A 24,786-nucleotide genomic window follows, 5' to 3' on the forward strand; every position below is an offset into this window, starting at 1 on the left:
AATTCCAATTCGCAAAAGTAAAATAAACAAATCGTTATAGCGTTTTAAAAAATTATCATTTGCTATTAAATTTTAATACCGAACTTAAGAATGTTGAACCAACATTTAGTAAACAGCAGATAAACCAACATAAGCAATAACAAATAAGAAGAAAAACAAAAATAAATTGAACTTATGGTTAATAAAATCAGGAATATTCCAGACATTGACACCGCTTCAGACTAATTCGGTGTATTTAAGCCGCATTGTATTGAAAACATAAACAACTCTCTAGGATGTTAGAATTTTTGTTGAAAAAACTTTTTTTTTTTAAATTTTAAAATATGTTTAATGTCATATAATATTCCAAATATATACTATTTCTTTATTAATATTTTAAAATAAATATGTTTAATGTAAAATAATACTCCAAATATATGATATTTCTTCATTGACAGATGTTACATTTATAAAGCAGATTCCTGCTTGCTTTTAATACATGAAAAACGTGAAGAAAATAATTTCAACATCTCAGTCTTAAAGTTTATATGAATATTTTCACTATTGAATAGGATTATTTTTACTATTTATAGGAAAGTGTAACACAATGCATTACAAACTCACTAGACTCGTTGCATAGGATAGAGCAAAAGGCAGCAGCAGCTACAAAGCGAATGCAAAGAGAAATGTAATTCATGCCCAACAACAACAACAGCAAAAACAACAACAGTAGCAGCAAATGGAGCGAATGGAAGATGGCAAGAGAGGCACTGCGGGTTACGTAGGCAGACGTGGACCCATCGAAAGAGAGTGGGACAGAGTGAAAAAAGAGAGAGCAGGAGGAGGAAAGACACAGGGAGAGTGTGAGAGCGAGAGAGAGTGAGTGAGCGGGCGAGCGAATGTGACACACAGAGAGAAAAAGCTTATGTAGATTTAGCTTAATTCGATTTGGTTTTGCTTCTTGTTTTTCGCTTTTGAAGTAAACAGCAGAAAAACCAACAACAGCAATAACAAATGAGAAGACAACCAAAAATAAATTGGACTTATGCAGCAGCAATAGCAACAGCAAAAGCAGCAATTGTTGGCCAATTTGTGGCAAGTTTACGTTGCCCCGTTGCCACTTGAAGATAAGTCGGGTCAACTATACAACTTGCAACAACATCAACATCAACAATAGCCAAACCAAGCCAAGCCAAGCAAAAGCAAAGGCAAGGCAAATGGTCTGCGGTTTAACATGGCCAATTTGACTGCGATTTCTGGGTTTCAGGTTTCGTCTTTGGGTTTGAATTTGGGTTCGGTTTAGGATTGCCCTCTCTCTCTCTCTCTCTTTTCTCCCTCTCTCATTTAGGGTCTCTATCGCATTTTACATTTTTGCCTGTTTTTATCCATCTAATACTCTCTGCTCTCTCTCTTTCTCTCTCTATCGTATAATTTAGCTTACTAAATGGCCTCTAAGTGCGATAAAAAGACATTTTATTCAAATATATATTCTTCTCCATTTCTAGATGCCGCCTCCCATTCACTCCCTCCTCCCACACTTGTGTGTGGTTGCCAATTGACTTTTATTAAGAGCTGTGTCGGTTTCTCTGTCTAGCAATTTGTTGGGCTATGATTGGCATCGGTTACAATTTTCTCATCTAATTGATGATGCTGTCTAAGCACATTATTTGTTTTGCCTTTCGGTTAGCTGGCCATATTGGTCAGGGTTCGTGGTCAGAGTTTAAATAGTTAACGGATGGCTGGACATTGCTTATGACCCAATATACCTTGGTATTTGGGTATTAAATATATAATTTCATCAATATATTACATTACAGAATGCAAATAAAACTCTGAAGCTCCCGCATTAATCAAATGGACACTCCGAAGTGAAGTTGAGGCAGATTAGAGGTCCATTATAAATAGAGGATTAATTAAAATAAATACCATTGCAATAAATATAATGATAAATCTTTAAAAATTAATTAAGTTCAAAGTAGAACTTTAAAAATGTGCTTTATTATTGATTATATTAAATGAAAAAGGTTTCTAGTATTGAAGTACATTTTTTACTTTCTTAGTAATGTTTAAAATATATAAAAATACTTCTATACAATATTAGTTTAGGAAAATACTTTATGGTGTTGATGAACATTAGCTTTACTTTTTTAATTATGTATAAAATGTATAAAACTACTTCTAAACAATATTAGTTGAGGAAAAACTTAATGGTATTAAAAAAAATTATTTGTACTTTTTTAATTATGTATAAAATGTATAAAAATACTTTCATTCAATACAAATTTGATAATAAAAATACTAACTAATTAGTTCAGACAAGCGCTAACAAATTAATAGAATATAAGTTTTACTTTTTACAAAAGGCGAAAAATTTAAATTATTCAAAAATGATTTTTAAATTAAATATACAAATTTATGCAAATACTTTCTGATCCATATTAGCAAAGAACTAACCATCAAAAATCTTGCGTGCTTTTCTCGCAGTGTGGCGAACAGCACTGCGAATACATGTCAGTATTCATGAGTGTATTCGAAATTGAATATGAAATGTCTGTGTATTCATATTTCGTTCGCTCTTTTGTGTGCTCCAAAGGGGGCGTTGAATGCATTGTCATTAACCATGCAACAGTCGCAGCTTCCCCGCAGCTCGTTGCTCGCACAATGCGAAAACCAAATTTAATAATAGCGCTCAAAATGCGTTCAGTTTTTTTATTCCCCTGTTATGCAAATCGATTGAGAGCGTAAATTTAATAAAAGTTGCTACGCTTTGCTGAACTTTAAATAACCAGAACTCAAAGATCAAGGCTCAAAAAACAAAAATAAATAAAAAAAAAAGAAGAAACTTATCTGCCACATTGAGTGTGTTTACTTATTTCATGAATTATTGTCATTGCTTGCGAAATACGAAATCGAAATCAAGCGAATTTGTCAACTTGACTTGGCTTTCTGATTGCCAACGGAAGCTGCCTAATAAGCAGCATTACCAAAAGGCACACCTCACTGCCACTCCCCCTGTCTATGAATCATGCGCAGCTTTGACATTTATGGCCTCAATTTATTTGATAAATTTCACACGCACGTTATCAATTGGCTGGACGAGTGTCTCATGCTCATCTGCAGCCCTCGATGCCCATCTCCAGTTATGGCAATAAATTTTGACGGATTAGTGCGCTTATGAGTGGCATTTTGGTAAAAGGACTCCACAGTGCACACACACAGAGTTCGAAGGAGGCATCGAAACTATTTAGGCTGGCATCAACTGTAATAATGTCTATTATTATTTATTTTTATTTCGTAAGGCTCTCAGCAGGGTGGATGCTGATGTCGATGGTGAGAGATGATGGAGATGAGGCTGTGTGTGTGCGCTTGTGGGCCGTATCAATTTTCATAAAATATCGATAGCCGGTTATTGATAACCGTGTCGAAAGTCATTTTCTATTTCCACTCGCCAGGCCAAATGATGCCTCGAGCCCTTTTTCCTTTTTCCACTTTTCCTCATTTCTCCCTCGCATTGATAAATATCAACTTATCAGCCATGTTTATAGGCCGCATTTATCAATTCCTTTCTTACGGCGACCAAATTCAAGCATATCTCTTCAATGCTCCAGCCAGATGCTAACCACAAATTAGACCCGAGTTGGGTAAACGTGATAGAGCTAAAATATTAAATTGATATTACGTCAATTTTTGATAAAGATAATCTTCTACGCTCACGTTAGTTCTGCACTTATTTTATTTGCAATGTTTATTGATGTGGAACTCAGTCTAGTATATTAATTTATTTTTATTATTATTCATAGTAATTTGTGGGACATTATTAAATAAGTTAATTCAGTTGTTGTGTATTTGTATTGGCTTTCAAAATCGATTTAATTTCTTTTAACTATTCCATCATGCAATATTTTTTGCGTTAGAAAAAGTTCTTATTTAACTTTTATTTAGTACATTAAGTTCATGATTATTTATTTATGTTAAACTATATTTTTCTAAGCCTACTTTATAATAGTTTCAGTTTATGTATACACGTATTTGTTGGTTTTTCTTAAGTAGTTTCTTCCTTCCGACTTATCATTAAGAATCTTTCTTTATTTTATTAAACCTAAACCTAACCTAACCTGACTATTTGTAGTATTATTTTGTTGTGGTTTATACCGATTACTCTATTACTCTACTACTACTTTGGTATCTTTTTCTACCACACCTTTCAATAATTTAGTATTGCTATCATGTACTCAAAATTTCCGAGTTTCAAGTTTAGAACAAGTAGATAGATAACATTCGCTTTAGTAATTAAATAAATCACAAACTATTGCATACTTTGACACCTTCTACTCACACATACACGCACATACACTTCCCAGAATCCTCTTGAGTTAGTCGAATAGAATTCAATGATTTCTCAATTTCCGAATAAATTAATTTTCCCAGAAGCTGCGCCCTAACTATGTTAATGATGTCCGATGTAAGAATCAATTATGCGTCCAAGTGTGCTATGTTGTGCGTTGCCCACACTAAAGCCCTTCAACGCGCAATGTAACCCAATAATCCCAGCAATCTGATGTCTAATTATCACCGAGTGGTTGCTCATTGACCCATAAAATGAAATGAACACATTTGAACCCATCCGAGGAGGATGAGGAGGAGGCATCAAGATGAACTGCAGGCAGACCCATTGACAGGTACTCCGACATGCTGTGTACGTGTCCGTATGAAAATTCCTGATATGAGCGGAGAGACGTTGTTATCGCCAAATATCTAAATTCAAATCCTCAAAATTAATTACAAACGCCTCGGCTGGTGTGCAGCCATTCATAATGCGTTCTCTCCTTCGTATTATTCAGAATCGAGAGGAACAAAAATGGAGAGAAAAAATAAGAAGAAGATAATAATAAAAACGAAAAAGAACAAATGAATATTCGTAGACGTTGGCGATGCTTGTGTCCAGATAGTAGACAGCGCACATGACCGTAGATAGAAAATAGAAAAATCTGCGATAATAATAACAGAAAAGAGAAGCGACAAAGACCTAGTCGAGAGTTGAATACTCTAAGAAATTTCAACGAAATGAGAAATGAGCTAAAATTAATAATAGAATTAATATTATTAATTAGAATAATTACATTTTATATGTAAAGTTCACAAGCTGTTAATAATGGGTAACCTATTCATTTAAATATTGTATTAATACTACTTCAACAAAATAATGAAATATTCGAAATAATTTAGAGTTGAAATTCTCAGAATAAAGCACTATTTAACAATTGCATTTCGCTGTATTCGATTCTAGAAAGTATCTTACCAAATTTCCTCATAACACCTTCAACACTAACCGAGTTCACATAGACGGCAAATTGAATACACCCGATGTGGAATAGTGTAGAATAGGCAACACCCTGGCAACTTGTACTTTGGTGTGTCTCGGTTGTGGGTTCGTTTTATGCCGCTGCACGTTTCGATGGCTGCATCGTGATATCGCCCAAGTGGAAGGTGGAAAGAGGAGGCCACTTGAGAGGCGAGTACATGTAAATTTTTTACCGAAACATAATTGGCCTAATATATTTTAGCTTGGCTTTGTCCTAATGTTTGGTCTCCAGACACGTACAATTGCGCGCGTATGTGTGTGTGTGTGTGTATGTATGTGATGTATGAGAGTGTGAGTGTGAGTGTGAGTGTGAGTGTGCTCCCCACAATGGACAGGCGAGCTACTTCTCATCTTTGGCTTATGATTTTTATCAGTGTTTGACTAACGCACCCAAATTTATTTAGTTTTTTTTTCTTCTCTTCTCCTCTTCTAAGAAAAATGGGTGTGTTTGTGTGTGTGTGTGCCTGCATTGCCCAATGTTGCCCAGAAACTGAAACTGAAACCGAAACGAGAGACGAGAGGGACGAGGGACAAGGGAAACGCTACAAACAAGTCGAAACGAGCCCAAAAGCAAATAATACACATACTTCTGACAAAACCAAGCAAATGCATTAGGCCAACTTAAAGTTTGCTTAACTTTTGATATTTCTCAGTTAGTTAGCTGTAACTGTAAATTGCTGTGGCAAGTGTGCGAACCTTGGCATTTCGCTTGAGAGCAGGTGCTTATGATCTGTTTATGTGGCAATCCACATAATTCAGTTGCAAAACTGCAAGTCAGTTCCAACAAACATTATTAATAAAGAATTGCAATGTGCCCGACTGTGTAATACTCTTCTCAACTGAATGAATCGTTTTATTTGACGAGCTGAAAAGTAATCAAGTTCTAGGACTAACCATTCTGACTATAACTTTTATTATTCCTGAGATTTTTACCTTCAAACTAACGATCAGGCAGTTCAGTTACAGTTACATAGCAAGCGGGTAGATTTACTGAACAACAGAGTTAGCTTTGCAAAGTTGTACTCGAAAATCGTTTATCATTCACTTCTCTACCAGAATGTCGGACAACTCAGCTTCGAGTCGAGCTGATACAATTCAGCTGATCAACACAGCTGAACACCACTTTGCAGCCGGCGACGGCGACCAGATTCAAGCACGATCAACTGAACAAGCTACAGGCGAGCCTACTCAACGCAGTGCTGCGGAGCTTTCGGGGGGAGATCAAGTTGAGCCGAAGGCAAAGCACAGCCAGAGCTCAATTTACAGCACACACGAGCTTCAGCAACGGTGGAAGCTGCGTCTGCAAAAGCTCGCCGAATTTGAGAACATGCAGAGTGAGCGAAACGAAAGCTCTGCTGCTAACGGGGATGAAACGACAGCTGAGCCAAAGACATGGAAACAATTCTGGCATGACGCATCACAAAACTCAACGGGCTCTGATCCATAAATCAGCTGAACACAATTTGATGAGAATATTAATAAAATAAAAATGAAATTGCTGACTTAAATACCTTTTTTAATTTTTATGTAATCGATCACAATTATCCTTAAGAGTTACCGTTTCAAACGGGACGACGATAAATGTGTTGAAGTATCGATATTAAGGATGCGATATTTTTCGTGCCGTGAGACATCGATATAACGAGCAACCCTGAATCGATTTTTTTCACTCGCACTCAAACAGCTGACAGCTGATCAAACTTCATTAAATTGCCAGTGGTTGAACATGGCTTGTGAGTGAAATTGATTCCTTAAATTGTTTTCATACTAATTTTAATGCTTAATTCGCAGATAAATGGACGAACAAAGAGACAAAGCTGTTGCTTACCCTCTACATGAAGTACAAACAGGAATTCCATGGCCAGCCAAAGCGAAACACTGTGATTTGGCAACAGATTGTCAGAGAGATGGAGGAACATGGCATCTCAACCAGCTACATAAAGTTGGATCGCAAATTTCGCAACATGAAGCGGACGTACAACAATATTAAACGGAAAAATCTCATGGAAGCACCGAACTGGGAATATTTTCATACCATGGATGCGATACTCGATGGAGGCAGCAATCAATCCAGCGAATGGATGTCATCCGAGGGCGATGAGACCTTGTGTGAGGAGGAGGAGAAAATTGAGATCAAAGCCGAACCATATGATGTCTATCCCCATGAACTGCTCGACGAATCCAATTTCGGTGATATCATTTCGGATAGAGCGACGACAACAACAGCAACGAATGAAGAACAAGATGTTGATGTGGACAGCCCGTATCTGAATCTGGCAGAGGAATTGGAAGTTCAAAGGCTTGAAGAATTACGCTCGATTCGCATAGCACTCATCGAAGCGAATGATATACAAAGACAACGCAATCAACTGTTGCAGGAGAGAAACGATATGATGAGAGAATTTTTATCAACCAGACGTAAATAATAATTTTTTTTTAGATTTTTGTACCACATTCGACAATTGTTTAATAATAAAACATAATTCTACTCGCCTCAAAATATATGTATACAACAATATTGCAAAATGTGCGTTTTGCTCTGAACTCAGGTAACTCAGCGATCAAGTTACCCTAACTCACACTCAGGTAGCGCTTTGGGAAGGTTTGCCTTACCCAATCATCCAGCTGTGTGCGATAAAGAAACTCGAACCGAAATAGAAATAAAAACAAAACAAAAAGAAAAAGAAAAAGATGCATCACTAGCATATTGAAAATTAATTGCAAACTGATTTATTAAGTTGGCGACATCATTCGAAGACGCTGACGTCAGGGACAGACTGAAAATCCAGTAAAGATACGCTAAGTGCTTGGCTAATTAGCGCAATTAATAAGATAAATATAAAACCCGGTCACTAAAACAAGAAAGACTGTGGGGAGACATGCTAATGAAATTAACATAGCGTGGTTAATAGTTTTACTAAATTTGAAAACAAATTTTCTTCCATCTCCCATCTTTTGCATATATGTTAATACCCAGTAATGCTTTACGTAGTATTTGCCTGGGCCTATATGTTTTAATAAGTGCAAACACTTGACGACCATACCCTATAATTGCTGTGAGAGCTTCGCAGCTTCGGTATTCAAACAAGCACATAAAATGAGTAACATAATGTTGAAAAAGAAGAAACTTTTAGCATATGGGAAGTTATCAAAGAGAGAGATAGAGAGTCTGAACTTAGCTCTTTATGAAAAAAGAAATAAAAATATAAAATCTCAAGATCTGAAAGTTGAGAGACTGAGCGAGCGATCAAAAGCGAGAGAGTAAAAAAGAACCAGATCATAAAGGCATTCTTCAGGGTGGTTTAAAAGGTAGAGAGAATATTTATGTATGTGATAATGATCATGATCATAAACTAAGCAAAAGAGAGAGAGAGAGAGAGGGTTAAAAGGATGTCAGACATATCAGAATATAAAGAACGCAAAACCCATAAATGCGAGAGCATTCATTATTCGTTGTTCCCAACTGTGTTTCTTTTAAAGCTGTATTCTAGTTTTATTTCTCTGTTAATTGCCATTAACAATTAATGAGTCGGCGCTGCTGAGCACGACTTTGCAGCAGCGGAAAATTACCTACGAAGCGGTCGCAGTGAAGACAGATAATTAATGGGGGAAAGCGTAGGGGTGGAAATTGTGGAAAATTCTGACAAACATTTCAAACGATTGTGATAATTTGTATTGATTAATTATTCAAACTCTTTAAACTCTCATCAAATTTCCTTCGAACTTTAACACAATTGCAGATAAATGATTAGATATAGATATGGTTTAAGATTACAGAAACAGACATAATAAAATATACAATTATAAAAATATAAATGCAGAGCTCTGTATCGTACTATATGAATATTGATTAAGATTTCAAATGAAAACTATAAATGGAATAGATAGCTTTATTGATGACAATTTCATATATATTAAGAAAAGTAGTTTTTGTTGTAGATATAAATATCATTAACGATGTTATAAAAGTCAATATAGATATGAATAAAGATGGTAGATACCGATGCATAAATACAGATACATAAATATACATAGCTTTTATATTTAAAATTATAATGTTCACCAGAAAAATTAAAAAATAGCTTTTAAAAATTCTTCCGCAAATCAAATTTCACAATGATAAAATCCTTATTTACATTAGACTTTATTACATTAGACTAAAACTAAATCATATATAAAAAAAATTAGTTACATGATCTATAAAAATAGGTAGAAATAAAAATTGGTTCTTTTTTAATTTGGCAAGCTTATATATTGATAAAACGTATGATTGCACTGGCAGATAAAAAAGGCGGGTTTGTCATCATTGTAAACACAAATAACAATTGCAGATGTTGATAATAATTATGATAACAGACCGAGCCAGTTATAGATAGAAATATAATTGCCGATAAAGAATTAGTTAGAGATTGAATGATTGTAGTAGATACAAATGAAATATGCAGATATAAAATTAGATAGGCATAATGATTAAGATAGCCGATACATAATAAATTTATTGAATAATATAAAATCTGAAATGATTGAAATAACAGTTACCAAAAATAATTATAGCTTTTTTAGTATATATAAATATAATATCCGATAAATAATTAGTTTGAAATATTAGATAAATATATTACCCAAATATAAACCAAGATTTTTTTAAATATGCATGAATTAAATTAGATAGAAATGATTATGAAAATAACGATACATAATTAAATATAGATATGAAGATAAAATTTGAAATTATATAGCCATATTGGTTAAATTATATGACACGTATATAAAAAGAGCTTTTATAGTAGATATAAATGATGCATATATATGTACAAATGATAATAAAGATTACAAATGGATACTTTTTGTGGTTGATATCAAAATAATTGTCAATATACACTTAAATATAGATATTGATTAAGATTAAATCTGAAATTATTGATAAAATTTAATGATGCAAAGTTTTTGTAGTAGGTATAAATAAAATTTGCAGATGAAGAATTAGACATAAAGGATGACTAGTATATAAAGATACACATAGATAAAAAAATAATTGTCGATATATACTTGAATATAGATATTGATTAAGATTACAGTTACAGATATAAGAGTAGTAAACATTTTGATTAATATTTTTGTAAATATGTACTGATAGATAGACATCGATATAGATATAGAGATGTGCACTCCAATCTACATTTGTTTGCTTCAATTCGTCAAGTAATTGCTAAACCGAAGCAGGTGTGGATGGGGAAGAGAATAGGAAGGGGGAAGAGGAGGGAGGCTGCTTCAATTAGACTTCCTCTTACAATTTGGCCAGTTGCACAAATGTCTGGCGGCGGTTCTCTCATTAACTCAACGGTGCGGACAGAACGACCTCTCGAATTTGGCGAGTGACAGAAAACAGGAGTGTGAGAAGTGTGGCAGGAACAGTGGCGAGAGGACTTTGGTCCGTCTCTAGGTTTATGTGGCATGTGGAAGTGTGGAATGCTCGCTGGCAATGCCATTGCCATTGCCATTGCCAATTTCCGGGGGCAAAAAGCGGCCGTTGGGCGTAAATTAAAATTAAATTCAAATGGAAAAGTGTCGTAGCATTTGTCGCTCTTCCTCTCCCTCTCCCTCTCCATCTCACTCTCTCTGCCTCTGTCTCTGTTTCTGTTTCGCAATGAGCGACCATTGGCCATTGGCACGTCCTGTCGGATTCGTTTTGGAGTCAGGCAACATTTTAGCAATTATATTCGCGTTCGGGCCACATTACAACGGCAATTACACGCAGGAGGCAGCCGCAACGTGGGCGACAGAGACTGCCAACTGGTATCCTTGGTATCCTTGGCATCCCAGGCATCCTCGTCAGTGTCACGTGAAGCGGCAATGTGCTCCAACCGACTCACTGACTGAATCATCGTCTGTCTGCCTGTCTGTCTGTCTGTCTGTCCTTCTCTCTGTCAGCTCGGTTCGTCTGCCTGACGCACAATCCTCTGATGGACGACAGTCAGTGCTGACGTTGATGTTGACGTCGACGCTGTCATTGACAGGCGAACTGTTCCAGCTTCTGCTTTTCCTCCTACTCCCACTCTCTGTGTCTCTCCTCCTCCTCCTGCTTCTATTTTGCCTTCTGCTCGCTTGTCGGGCTTCTTTTGCCAGCCAAAGAATTCGAATTGCAAATACCTTGCACCATTTTTTGGCTACTTAAAAGCGAATTTGTACATTTGCTCCACTTTCTTATTCGATTGTATTATTTTATTATCGTAAAGTTGTGTTTTATTTTAATACTTTATTAAAACGTTTGACCAATTCATTTGATGCTTATTTAATGAGCAACTTGGGAAATTGGAACGTAACACACATCATCAGAATTATTTCAATACGGAATTGATTAATTTACATTCGTTCTCTTTGCGTAATTCGGATAGTGACAGATTTGTAAAACTCACTTAGCAAAAGGAATATAAAAAAATTTTTAGTATGTTATTATACATAGTTAAAAATATCTTAACAGATTTTAAACTTAGATTTCTTAAAGAAACTTTCAACATTAAATTAACTGACTTTCAAAGTTTTAAACACAAAATTGCTTTGCTAAATATTTCGAAATTTCAGCAATAGTTAAACGCAACATTTGAATATAATTCTTTTAATATAAAAATACTTTTGTAATATGAAGCTTTTGAAAATGTGTAGTTCATAAAAAATATTATATTATATTCTAATCCTATTAATTAGAAAACTCTTTAAAATAGAAATACTTAAAACGGATAAATTTATAGACAAATTATTTAAGAACAATGGTTTATATTTGTTCTCTTTAAATATAAATAATAAGTAGAAATACTTAAGAAAATTATTTTAAAGAAAAATTATATAAGAAATATAATCTATTGTAGAGGAGTGGATTTCAAATTTGATTTCACTCGCGTTTTTTTTTTTGTTATTAAACTGCGTTCACTTTGCAAAATGTGTTCAACTATTATGCTAATAAATAATTGGCATTTATTAAAAATTTCGATTTCTTTAATCAAGTTCCATAGAAGGCAAACATTATTAAAAATGAATACGCTGCGTATACTCTACAACTTATAACGAAAAAGAAAAAAAAGAGGAGAAATATGAAATTTCCGCATGTGCTGTGCGTATATGTTCGATATGTGAGTGTGTGTGTGGGCAAATGAAATAAAATAAATGTATAAAAGCAATAACCAAGCGACATTACATAAAAATCTACTTGGCCCAGCTCCTAATGACTCTTGTCCTGCCCACTGAACGTGAGCGACAGAGACAGAACGAAAGACAGAGAGAGAGAGAAATGGGGCAGACGATGTGCAATGAGGAAAGAGAGAAAGAGAGGGAGAGAGAGGTAGCGAGACGTGGGCCTATTTAGGCTTACATGTGTATGTACATATGCGTGTGTGCGTGTGAGTGTGCGTGTGTGGAATATGGCCGACACTTCCGTTCGACATGTTGCACATGTTGCTCCCGTTTCCGTTTCTCTAGTCCCCCTCTCCACCGCTTTGGCCGCCACCACCACAAATGGTCATGTGGCCATTCGCATAAAATACAATATATTGTATACAAGATTGGTTCTGTTCCAATTGTTGCTCTTGTTGTTGTAATGAGTATTGCCATTTATTGTTGTTGTTGTTGCTGTCGTTGTTGTTGTGGTTGTTTTTGTTGGTGTTGGTCACGCATGGTGTTGGCTGTCGCTTGCTGTTTTTATTGCCAGCGCTTCCTGCCTCTCGCTTGTTTCATAATTAATATCCTTTCACACATTATTATTATGAAAACTGTAGCGGGAGGTTTCGCATACTACCGCATATGCCCACTCAACGATACCCTGTAATCATCACATGCATTGACTAAGCAACAGACACCGAGACACCAAATAATTTCACTAGCCAATCTACAGACTTGCTTGTTATGTTCCTCATGGTGTATACCAACATTTTACATATCTTTTACGTTAGAATAAATGTATTTAATTCGCATAAATGTATCAGCAACAAGAAAATCAGTCAGCTTCAGGTCTAGATTTTGACAATTGCAAAATTACATTAGCTTAAATCTTAAAACTCTCTTTGCTTGGCGTAAATAATTCATTTTCAACACTTTAGAACTGCACTAAAAATTCTTTCAAAAATATAACACGATAATTTAATATTCAACAATGGTAAAAGCAACTTCAATTGCTGGCATATTATATAAAGTATATAAATCAGTGTAGGGATAGAATTAGTTGCCCTCAGACCATCTAGAGCGTATTCAAAATTATACAAATCACGAAATCAGAAGTGATTACATTAATAATTAGTATTGATTAAGTGATATAACATAAAAAATTTCTGAAATTAAGATTTTGCTTTTCGTACTAAGAATTTTGGTCTCATAAGTGCACCAATAACATGTAAATTCTAATGTTAGAAAACACATCTTGATTTCAAAAACATTTAATATACGAAGTTCTTAATTAATATAAAGTTAAGTTTTAAGATGAAAAATGTTATTATAAGATCAACAAAATATTATGTTTAGACGAATGTTTTAAGAATTTGTTCTTAAAGTTGTCTTTTTTCAAGAATATAATTTTTAGGACGAAAATTCTTTAATTGTTTTTAATTATATTCCAACATTTATAACTTATTTTTTACAATAATAAATATATTTTCAATCATTATGCAGCCCATAATCATTCAATATTCATTCATTCATAAAAAATCTTCAAGTTTTTCACTGTTCTCGAATATCTTTTTGAAATCACATTAATCTTCAGATCAAAGTTTTTACTTATTGTGTAAAAGGCGCAGCCATTACAGGGTATCTGCTAGCTTAGCAACTGTGTCGACTCTCACAGAAACACCGTTGGCGCCCTCAGCCACCGTTGGCTTGTTAAGCATTTTATGCGTTTGGGTTTTTTCATAAATTTCCGACAGACTCGCAGCTCGGCCAAGCTTCGGTCCAACCCGGACTAACTACGGACTTGTAATTAAAAGCTCATGAAAAGTGATTAAAAAGTGAACTGCGGCTGCAGGCCCATCCGTTGTGCCACACACGAACCGAACATACACCCAAACAACATACGTCGTCTATGTATTTATAAAATTGTCTTTTTGCTTTTGTTGTTTCCATACTTTTCCTGCCATAAAAATGTCAAAAACATTGGGCAAAAAAATAAAACCAAATGGCCAGCTGCTAACGGCACAGTGAAAACTCATTGAAAATTAAAGCTTGTTGGCCAATTTTTCAATCAAATTTAATGCAGCACTTAAGTTGGTTTTTAACTCATATTAAAATCTCATTCATACATTGTTATTTTGTTAATTTTTCGTTTAAGCTCGATCGAAATGTTGAGCCCAAGTGAAAGCACAGCTGCAATTAATTAAATTTGATCAGAATTTTTGTTTTGAGAGTTCTAATTATATTTTTTCATAACAGAAATTACCAATTATTACATTCATTCAATTGCAGTTTATTTTTTTCTTTTCTTATATTTGGTCTTATCCTAAGAACTTTTTTCTAAAAATCTTATTGTTTATAAAAAAACATTTATTTCAAGAACATTTAATATAAGATCCACATTTTCTTTAATAAAAAGAAAAATCTTATAGTTTTAAGGCTAAAAATTATAACATTAAATAAAACATTGCATTACTTATTCTTGTTTATTTGTTTTTTTTTTATTTTCTTATTTAATTGGCGCACTGAGTTATTCAGTTTTATGTTAATCATTCTACTTATTAAATCCTTATTATGGATTCGTATTTGATCCCAGGACATCCTCTCTTGACATGCAATTAAGGAGACAGATAACTAAATGATCGCGACAGATAACTAAATGATCTATGAATAAAAACACTCAAGGCTAGATAGACATTTCAATGGATTACAGAATTTTGTAAATCTAATATTGTTGGTCTTATTTTAAGAATTTGGCATATTTATGAATGTATATGAATGAATGTTCTTAGTTCAAAAAAGGTTCTTGTTTTAAGAACACAATCTTTAAGACGAAATTTCTTTTCTTTTAGAATTTAGTCTTTTATATTATTATTTATATCTACAAATTCTTAATATATTGCCTATTAAAGAAAATATGAATATTTTTTTAACAATGTCAAGAACTGAAATTAAAGCTGCACTTTATATTCAATGTAGACACAAGCAATCACTTATTCAGATCAAGAAAAGCATGTTTCCCTCCCCAGGTTATATGATAGGCTTATCATATACACATAAACTTATCGGTTTTGGATGCATGCTCTAAGATCGCATTCAATTGATAAAATTGCTACATAGTGTTGAGCTCAATTTCAATGGTCATTTGTAATCCCCATTTAGGTGCAACTTCAATTCGTAGTGCAAACCGCAACCGCAACATTTGCTCAAGTGACCGATAATTGCTTCAAAAGGAGGGTCAAGAGGAGAGCATGACTCATATATATATAGAGACGGAGACTTTGGTGGTTTTGTGCGTGGAGAAGGTGTTCGCATTTAAGGATTAGCATTTAAGAACGTATTTATGCTTGGCACTAAGATATATCAAGCGGGGAATGGGGAGAGACACGCATGTGTCGCCGTTGCCCGTCAAGGATGACGCACGACTTAACGCTGATAGGGATACGAAAGCATGTAGGCAACAGAAACGTGGTATAGGGGACAATTAAACACCGAGAGAAAAATAACAAAATAATATAAAGAATTTTTGAAAATTTTAAAATTGAATTGTGCATCAAATTTGCCATGAAATTCTGCCAACAGCAAATTGACAACGGTTGAAAAGATAGGATAATAAATACGATAAATTTGCATTAATAGTTTTATATGCTACAATAAAAATTAATAATACTATATTTAGTGAGAAAATACTAAAATTTCTTGTTGGTGAATAGTTTAATTTTCTTTAGTACTTAATCAAAATGCAAATAGGAAAATATGAGAAATAAAAACAGTTTCTTTAAAATATTAAAATTGGGAATAAAATTTATATAAATTTCAGCGTAGCATTTATTATTCATTTGTTATATAACTCATTATTGTCATTAAAAGAATTCATGATTATTATTTTAATTATTTCCAGTGAAATTTATATAAATTTCACTTTAGCATTTATTACATAAAATTATTTTTTTATATACATATAGCTCATTATTTACATTAAAAGATTTTATTTAACCGTTTCTTTAAATGAAAATAATGAGCAATAGAACAAAAAAACTGTAAATGATAATGTGAAATTCGTATAAAATTCAAGGCAGTAAAATATTTTAAAATATTGACCACAAAATCTGAAATTCTTTCTGAAATCAAAGGTTTAGTAAGTAAACTTTGCAATGCTAATTTTATCACTTCTCAAGAATATAATATGCACTATTTACTTTCCATAGTTTGATAAGCAAAATCTAATGAAAACATATCCAAATAATAAACAAATTAAAGCACATTAAAAACGATTTAGAGTTGAAATATTTAATCTACTGCATGTTCAACTAAATTTATTGCTACTAAAAATGAAAATTTTAAAGATATTTTTTTGTTGGTAAAACTTTTCTCTCAGTGTAGCGTAACTGGGTGCTCGGTGACAGCAACTATCGCGCATGCATGAGTGGCATTTTCGCCGTCATTTCCATGCGGCTTTGCGTGTTGCGTGCAATTTGCGTGTAATTTTTACAACGAGCAGCGAAAGGCGCTCGGAGTTGGGAGTTGGAGTCGGAGTTGGCTGCAACTGTACGTCCTCAGGCTGAGCCTGGTCCTGAGTCCTGTGTGTCATCACAGCACATAAATCATAAGCAACAAACGCCAACTGCGTCGCAGCGAAAAGAACACACACACTCAGCTCAAAAACAAAAAAAAAAAAAGTAAAACCCAGAGAAACATAAAAATGGAAATGCGTAATTTATGCTGCGCAGGACGAAAGGCAGCATAAAGTCCTGGTGGTTGCTGCGTAACTCCTGTGCTCCTGTAACTGTACACTTCACGTAGCGAAAAAGCTTGCAGTTTTCCCACAAGGAAAAGACACCACTTTCAATGTCTGAGACGCAATTCGGGAAACTGCGTTTTGTCTTTGCTGCAAGCAACCCTCTGGAAGTTGAAGCTGAATTGAAGTTAAAGCAGCCCGTTAACAACCCCCAATTGCTGACGCCTTGACTATCGTCCTTGGCACGACAAAGGACTACCGTTCGATTTTATCGCCTGTACCAAAAGACAACAACAACAAAACCATTGTAATCGCAGCGCCTTAATTCAATCAAGCGCTGAGCGATGAGTGTACAGTTTCAGGAAAAACCTCATCAACAGCAACAGCAACAGCTTGGAAAATTCCAAATGGATTGCTTCGTTACTGTTTAGAAAAAACAATCAAACACATTGATGACTGCAAGCATACGTTAGGGAATTTAAGCTTAAGTTCATACAATTCGGTAATTTTATTTAAATAGAATATTTTGTTACAATATTATTACAACAGTTATCAATTGCATTTAATGGAAATTATGTTTGAGGATATAAAGTTCATACTATTCATAATATAAATAATATATTCAGAATATAAAGTTCATACAACTCATTAATTTTATTTAAATAATAAAGTATTCCTTATTAATAGGAAAGTAACAATAAAGTATTTATGTTAATAGTCAATCGCAGTTCATCGAAATTATATTTGAGGAAATAAAGTTCACCTTTGCCTTACTCCATTTTAAATCTCTCAAATATGTAAATTTAATAACAATTTTTAAACGAATATGAACAAATTTCGATCAGTGTTATCTAAACATCTGCTAGATACTTGCAATCAGCATAAATTATCAGAAACAGCTCTTGAATTCATTAAGACGATAGCTGACGCATCAAATAACAATAAAGTGGATCACTTTTGAGCTCGAACCATGCATAATTTCATTTATTGGAAATCAAAATATATTCGTGACTACAGTTTTCACTTAACTCAACATAGAAAATTAACATTATGAATCGAAACTAATTTGAAGAGAGTTAAGAACAAGAAAATTTTAAGCTTCTTTTGAGAAGAAAAGAGTTGAAAAGCTAGAAAAAAGTTGAAAAAATTAAATTCATTTATGGTGCGTAATATAATTATTAAAAGTTTTTTTACAATTCGATTTCATATTTTTAAAGAGCAAATTCAATTAAAGCGAAAAGTTTTCTAAGGCAAAAAAACTGAATTTTCACTGCATTTATTTTAGAACGGAAAGTCTGGATTGAATTTGGATTACAAAATATTATTCTAATGATAGAAAATTTGATTTAAAGGTACAATTTAATATATTATGTACTCTGTTATTAAATTGGTACATTTTAGGAATACGAGTAATAATGTTTTTCTCTTATTAGAAATATAAAGCGGATCTCTAGATTTCTTACTTGTTCTATGTTGAAAATTGTGTTAAGTATCTTAAAGATACTTTATGTGTAAGCAGAGTGCAACGAGTGTGTTATTAGAAGTTCGCAAAAGATAAATTCTAATTGTGTCTGTGTGTGTGGATCATTGATCAATAAATTGTGCACTCAGCTTGACAAGAGCTCAGCTCCAGTTGCAGTTGCTCCAAGGCGAGGCAACAAAAACAAAAATAAAAAAATAAGTGCTGGCTGGCTGGTAAATCTAAACCAAGTGCTGTGGTCCACTTGGGGTTTCATTTTGCCAGTTAGCTGATACACACAATAGTGACAGGTCGGTCAGTGGAAAATATGAATACCACTTGAACATGTTAACCCCGAAAGGCGTTTATAAAACTGTCCAAAGCTATTAATATCAAAATTCTGCACACACACAGAGTGAGAGAGAGAGAAAGAGAGACAGAGAGGGCAACAACTGCGCAGTTGTTTAGCGCTGACAGGACAAGACCTCCCCCTCCTCTTCAAATGTATATCCTGGGGCCAGGTCAAGCTATGAATCGCAGCGAGCGACGACGAGCAGCAGCGAGTGGCATGTTTGGCGTCCATGAGGCGGAAATGAAAAGCGCATGGCAACAAGGCAGCGGGGGGAGAGCAAAAAACCAGGGGGCCACAATGGTCACTGGTTGGAGTATTATCAACAGGCATACATGTGTGTGTGTTTATGTGTGTGTGTGTTCTTGGTCAACATGAAGCGACCCTCGAGGGTGGCCCAAGCTTTTGTTTGGTTGAAAGCTAAATGCTATACGAGCATCTACGCGCCATGTGTCCTTTGTTATTTATGATTAAAAGCGCAAGGACTCGTCAACTACCTCATACTCTTTTCTCTGCGGCACACACACACACACGTATTTACATATGTATATGTTTGGGTTTTTGTATGCTAAATATAACGCTGCATGTGTCCATACACGTCCATCACTTAATCACGCCACCACACTCACCAGTTCTCCTTCGTCCTTTTCTCCTGTTTTTTTTTTTTGCTTTTTTCGTGTTTGTTGTTGCCCCTTCTCGTGGCCTATACTTCCCTTTTGCCGTTGCCGGAATACCCTACAGTTGTGCATATGTGTTTTGTCTGTCAAAGATCTAACAACGTTGTTAGACTGCAATTATAAAAAGACAATTTTAAAATAAGTGCTTTATACTACATATGTTAAAAGAATATGTTAAAGAATTCAAATAACTTTAAACTTTGAAGCTCAAGATTTTCTTAGAGTAAAAATGTATTCCCAATTTTTGAGGTAACTTGGTGAAATGAAATATTTAATTACTGTAATAACATTTTTACTAAGTTTTTATGAATTTCAACACTATTATATGTTCAAAAAAATACATGAATAAACATTTCATTATTTTGATAAACATTTTTAAAATATATGTGTCAAATTGCTTTTTTAATTTTTTGGACTTTCAAAGTTCCAAACATTTGTGAAAAGTTAAGGAATACATTATAAAGAAACTTATTTTGAGAAAGTTAAGCATATATACAAATTATAATATACAAATTTGTCTAAAGTTGAGTTCAACAAAATACTGAAAAAGATCTTTAAATATAATTATAAATAAATGATACAAAGAAAATTTGAACCCTAAAACTTTGCAATGTTTAAAAGGAATTTATAATATAATATATCTGTAGAATTTTTCTGTATACCTAGAACTTTAATTCTTCTATTTCAACATGCAAAATTGGACAATTTCAAAAGAGGCAATTAAAAGAAAATGAGTGCAAAATGTGTTTATAGAAACTGCGTTTATTGCCTTCACATGTTTTATGCAAATTTCGAATTTCATATACAATATTACTTTGCATGTTGTTATTTATTTATAAATGCATTTATAAACTTATCACTGGAACATCATAATGATTATAGCTTGCATGTAGGTCATCAGGCTGTTCGCCCTAGCCGCAGGCAAAGTGCTGTGAAGGGTGCTAAGGGGATTCGCGGTGTAAAATAAAGAATGGAAAATAAAGTATAAAAATTGCGTGCGAGGATTTCGCAATGTTCATACGCTTGGTTAAGTCTCGCTGCACGCACATCCTTGCGCACATCCTGCCTGAGTGTGTGTGTGTGTGTGTGAGTATGAGTTTTTGGTTTTTATTTAATTTCAGCTACATGAATGTCCATGTCCGTGTCCATGTGCCTGTGTGGCTGTATCCCTGTGCATTTGCAGCGTATCCTTTGCGCCCGCTCACTGAAATATGCAAATAAGTTAATTTTTATTTATTCTTCTTTCGCCTTAGTCCTTTTCTCCCGCTCGCTCGTTCTCTCTCTCTCTCTCTCTTTGGCATGATTCACTTTTTGGGTTCATATCCTTGGAATTTATGATGCAATCTGAGCGACAGACGACACAGAGAGAGAGAGCGATAGTGCAGACTCACACATTGCTGGCAGGTATCCTGGCGGGTATCCTTGGTTTCAAGTTTTCGCATTATTATGATCTCTATTTTATGCGGTGTCCTTTGTGTGTGTGTGGCATGCAGCAGCCGTCAACATCAGCGTCCTGTTGCCAGTTGCCAGTTGCCTGTTGCCAGGCAGGCAGCTTCAGGCATGTCCTGCATGTCCTGCTGCCATTAAGGGTGGGTCGCCATTCGCCGCCGGCGTTTAGTTCGGCACTGGACAAAGCATTTTATTTGAGCTTTTTATTCGCTTCAATTCAGTTCGTTTTTTTTCCTTCCCATTTCATTTCATTCTTCTTTTTTTTTTGTGTGTGTCGACTCCTTTTTATGTTGTTGTTGTCGTGTCCTTTGTTAGCGAAATGTGTGTCAGTGCGTCAGTCGGTTGCCTTGGCACTTGGTTCAACTATTTCCGGTTTTAATATGCGCACTGCCTTCCTTAGCCTTTGCCTTTGCTTTTGCCTTCGCCTTAGCCATCACTATTGCCTTTGTCCTTGCCGACCACTGTTGTCCTTAGAGGTACAGTTCGCACATGTTTCCATCTCGCAACTTCCACTCCTTTTCCGTTCCGCTCAACTGGTGTGTTCTTTTCTCTCTTTCTCTCTCTCTCGCTCTTTCTCTCTATCATTTCGCTGCTGCATGTTATTAACTTTTGTTCTGGCTTTTAGACTTGTCGACAAATGTCAGGACGAACAGGCCGTAGAATGGTCTCATTTGTCCTGATTTATGGCCTCGCGTTATATCTCTAGGTGCTGCTGGTTTTCCCCTTCTCCCCTCTGCACTGATCATATTGACAGCTGTCCTTTGACCTCGTTGCTTCTTTCGCTTGAAGTAAATGAGACAATTTTAGTTGGAAACAGTTTTTCATAGAATACGATATTGTATATAAAATATGTATGGAATATAATCACATATACTATAATCACATATAATATAGATTTTATATAACCAAGTATAATATAAAAAATTGATTTTAAATATATTTTATTAGCTAATTTTGAACTGTAAAAGCAATGCATTGGAACTGATTTTTAGTTACTAGTTGTTTTAAACTCAAAATCTTCAATTTAATGAATTATCTCAAAACTAATTTTGTTTTTTTTTTACTAAATTATTTTCTAATAAAACTTTAATTGCCAAAAAATCTTACTGCATTTCTTGTTTTAATTAATAAATGGTATAAAACGAATTTCGTTTTTTTATTATTAAATTATTTTCTAATAAAACTTAAACTACAAAAATATCTTTCTGGATTTATTGCGATTAGTTATGAGACAAAATATCGAATTCTTTCGAATACTCAACTATTATATTATAAGAATTGATAATCAATCGATTACTTGCTCAAGATCTAAATGCGCTGACCCCAGAATGATAAAGCGAAAGGTCTGGAAATGGAGCATGGACTGAAGTGGACTAGAAATGAACCAGAACCAACTCGATTCAATCGATCACTGTTGCACGACAGATGGCGATCAACGATGAAAGAAAATCATTGAGCCGAGCATTGCAATCGCATTCGTTGGAGCTTCAAATGGAGTCGGAGTTGGAGATGCAAGACTGCAGGCAATGTGCCATCAATTAAAGTAATTTAAAGGAATCGAGCGATAGGAGAACGAACCGAAGAAGCAATTGCTCATCGTCGTAACTAGATCCACAAGCTCAAAAATCAATCAGGCAGAAAGCCGCAGATAAAATAGAAGACTCTTCAAGAGAAGCGAAAGACAACGCTAAAGAGGAGGAAACAAAAAAAACAAGACAAAAAAAAAATTATACAAAAAAACAGTAGCCACAAAATCGATGGAAGAATATTGGAAAACAACGGACAATACACAAGTCATCATTAACCCAAAACAGTAGCCGAGTCTAGCTTGGCAGAGAGGAGAGGTGCGAAGAGGAGAAGAGAAGAGAGCGGAGACAGCAACAACACGATTAGAATGGAGAGTGGATAAGCGTGTCTGCGAGCTATAAAAGTGTAATATCTGTAACTCATTAATGACAGCAATTTCAGACACAAAGACTTCGAGTAGTTGAGGAGAGCTGAAAGAGTTTGAGGAAGGAGAATGTTCGGCTGAAAAACAACAGAAGTAAGAAGACAGCAGTCAAGTGGGTTCGACTTTGAGATACCCTAGAGATACCTAGAGATTATAACCATTTTTTGTCTCTACATAAGACTATATTATAATCGTATCTTTCATTCAAAAAATAAAAAAAAATACATCAAAAATATAATATTATATTTAAGTTAATGATACTCTTGTTCGGGTAAAAAAACAAAGAAAAATCCATGTCAAATCTGTTGGAGAAAATACGAGTAACAAGAAATTCAAATAGGCTTTTGGCTTTCCTCATCATAACGCTGACGACAATGATGATAATGATGATGATGCTGCTGCTGTTGCTGTTACTGCTGTTGCTGATGACTGCGACTGGTTCCAATCAACTGCCACTTAACTAAATGACTGTGCGCCTTAGCCAGACACAGCAGACGGACTCAAACCCCCAAGACCGGAGACTCCAGACCCCAAAAGATAGTCTCACTCTGACCATATGCATATGTGTCTGTCTGTCTGTCTGTCTGTTTGTCTGCCTGTTTGTTTGTTTGTTTGCTTGTTTTCATGTATCGATGTGTGCGTATGTATGTGTAGCGATTTTTATCACGAGTGACTGATGAATATGCCATTAAAGATATACGAGTACCACGCTCCACACTCCTCCAAATGAGGCGCAGAAAGGGGGGAACTAAAAGAGGTACAAACGGAATACAAAGCAGACTGAGACCAAGACAGACACAGAGGTAGACAAATGACCAACTGACAATAATGAAACTGATTTGTTGCTTTTGTTTTTTTTCTGTTTTTTTTTTCTTACTCTTTGCGCTATAATTTGACTTTTGAAGCAAAGTCTATTGATTCCAGGAATGAGTTACCTTTTAATAGTATAAATTCATTCGTTGCTTTAAATAATCTTGAAATGTTTATTTGAAGATATATTGTTTAATTTATAAATTATAGAATAATTCGCCGTCATTATTATTAAAAATACTGCAAATGAAGTCTACGAATGTACATATAATATAGACAAATGATTTGATACTTTTGAATTTTCATGAATTACAAATAAAACTGTGAGCACTAATAAAACTATAAGATAAAAAAGCTTTAATAAGATTTTATTTTGTAAGTATAGAACTATAAGCTACATTCGGTTATAAAAAAATAATATAATACAAATATATTATAGAAGTATAAGCGAAAAGAATGTGTAAAAAAATTGTAATTTTTACTAAATTCGAGATATTTATAAGTTTGCTTACCTATTCAAATATTTTTTTATTAAATAAATCTGAAAATGTTATTTAAATATACAGTTAGTTTATTCAAAATGAAAATGACACTCGACTGTGTAGTGTATAAGTCTCTTCAGATACTCGTGTTCGAATATGTTTCATACTCGTAAATCACTCCGAAAGCGAACTTAATAGCGGAGCAACCACAACTAAAAAAAGAAGAAGAAAAAAACAGATTGAACCTCACCCTCTTTTTGGTCAATTTATGATTGCCACACTAATCACAGTTGGCTTCAACGGGTTCGACAGGCCGTCACCGTCTCCACCTCCGTTCGCGTCCCTATTCCCCAGCTAACTATCAGTTGTTGGCCCTTTTAT

At 34.5% G+C, this 24,786-nt stretch overlaps 3 protein-coding genes across 3 annotated transcripts in view; 2 read left to right on the top strand and 1 right to left on the bottom strand.

Annotated features, from left to right (window-relative positions):
* The window catches only part of LOC133845025 (ryncolin-1-like), a 128,554-nt gene that overhangs the window by 10,859 nt on the left and 92,909 nt on the right, over positions 1–24,786 (bottom strand). The window lies entirely within an intron of this gene.
* On the top strand, positions 6,336–6,849 carry LOC133844174 (uncharacterized). The gene has a single exon (XM_062278054.1). The coding sequence runs from the start codon at positions 6,399–6,401 to the stop codon at positions 6,786–6,788; it is 390 nt and encodes a 129-aa protein (XP_062134038.1). The 5' UTR covers positions 6,336–6,398; the 3' UTR covers positions 6,789–6,849.
* Positions 6,928–7,859, top strand: LOC133844173 (uncharacterized). Its single transcript, XM_062278053.1, has 2 exons — positions 6,928–7,074; positions 7,133–7,859. The coding sequence occupies exons 1-2, from the start codon at positions 7,068–7,070 to the stop codon at positions 7,765–7,767; spliced, it is 642 nt and encodes a 213-aa protein (XP_062134037.1). The 5' UTR covers positions 6,928–7,067; the 3' UTR covers positions 7,768–7,859.

Source organism: Drosophila sulfurigaster, chromosome 3 (assembly GCF_023558435.1).
Source record: "Drosophila sulfurigaster albostrigata strain 15112-1811.04 chromosome 3, ASM2355843v2, whole genome shotgun sequence".
Classification (NCBI taxonomy): domain Eukaryota; kingdom Metazoa; phylum Arthropoda; class Insecta; order Diptera; family Drosophilidae; genus Drosophila; species Drosophila sulfurigaster.

Excerpts from the sequence above, each read along its gene's own strand:
- LOC133844174 (XM_062278054.1), top strand. The coding sequence starts at position 6,399 with ATGTCGGACAACTCAGCTTCGAGTCGAGCTGATACAATTCAGCTGATC.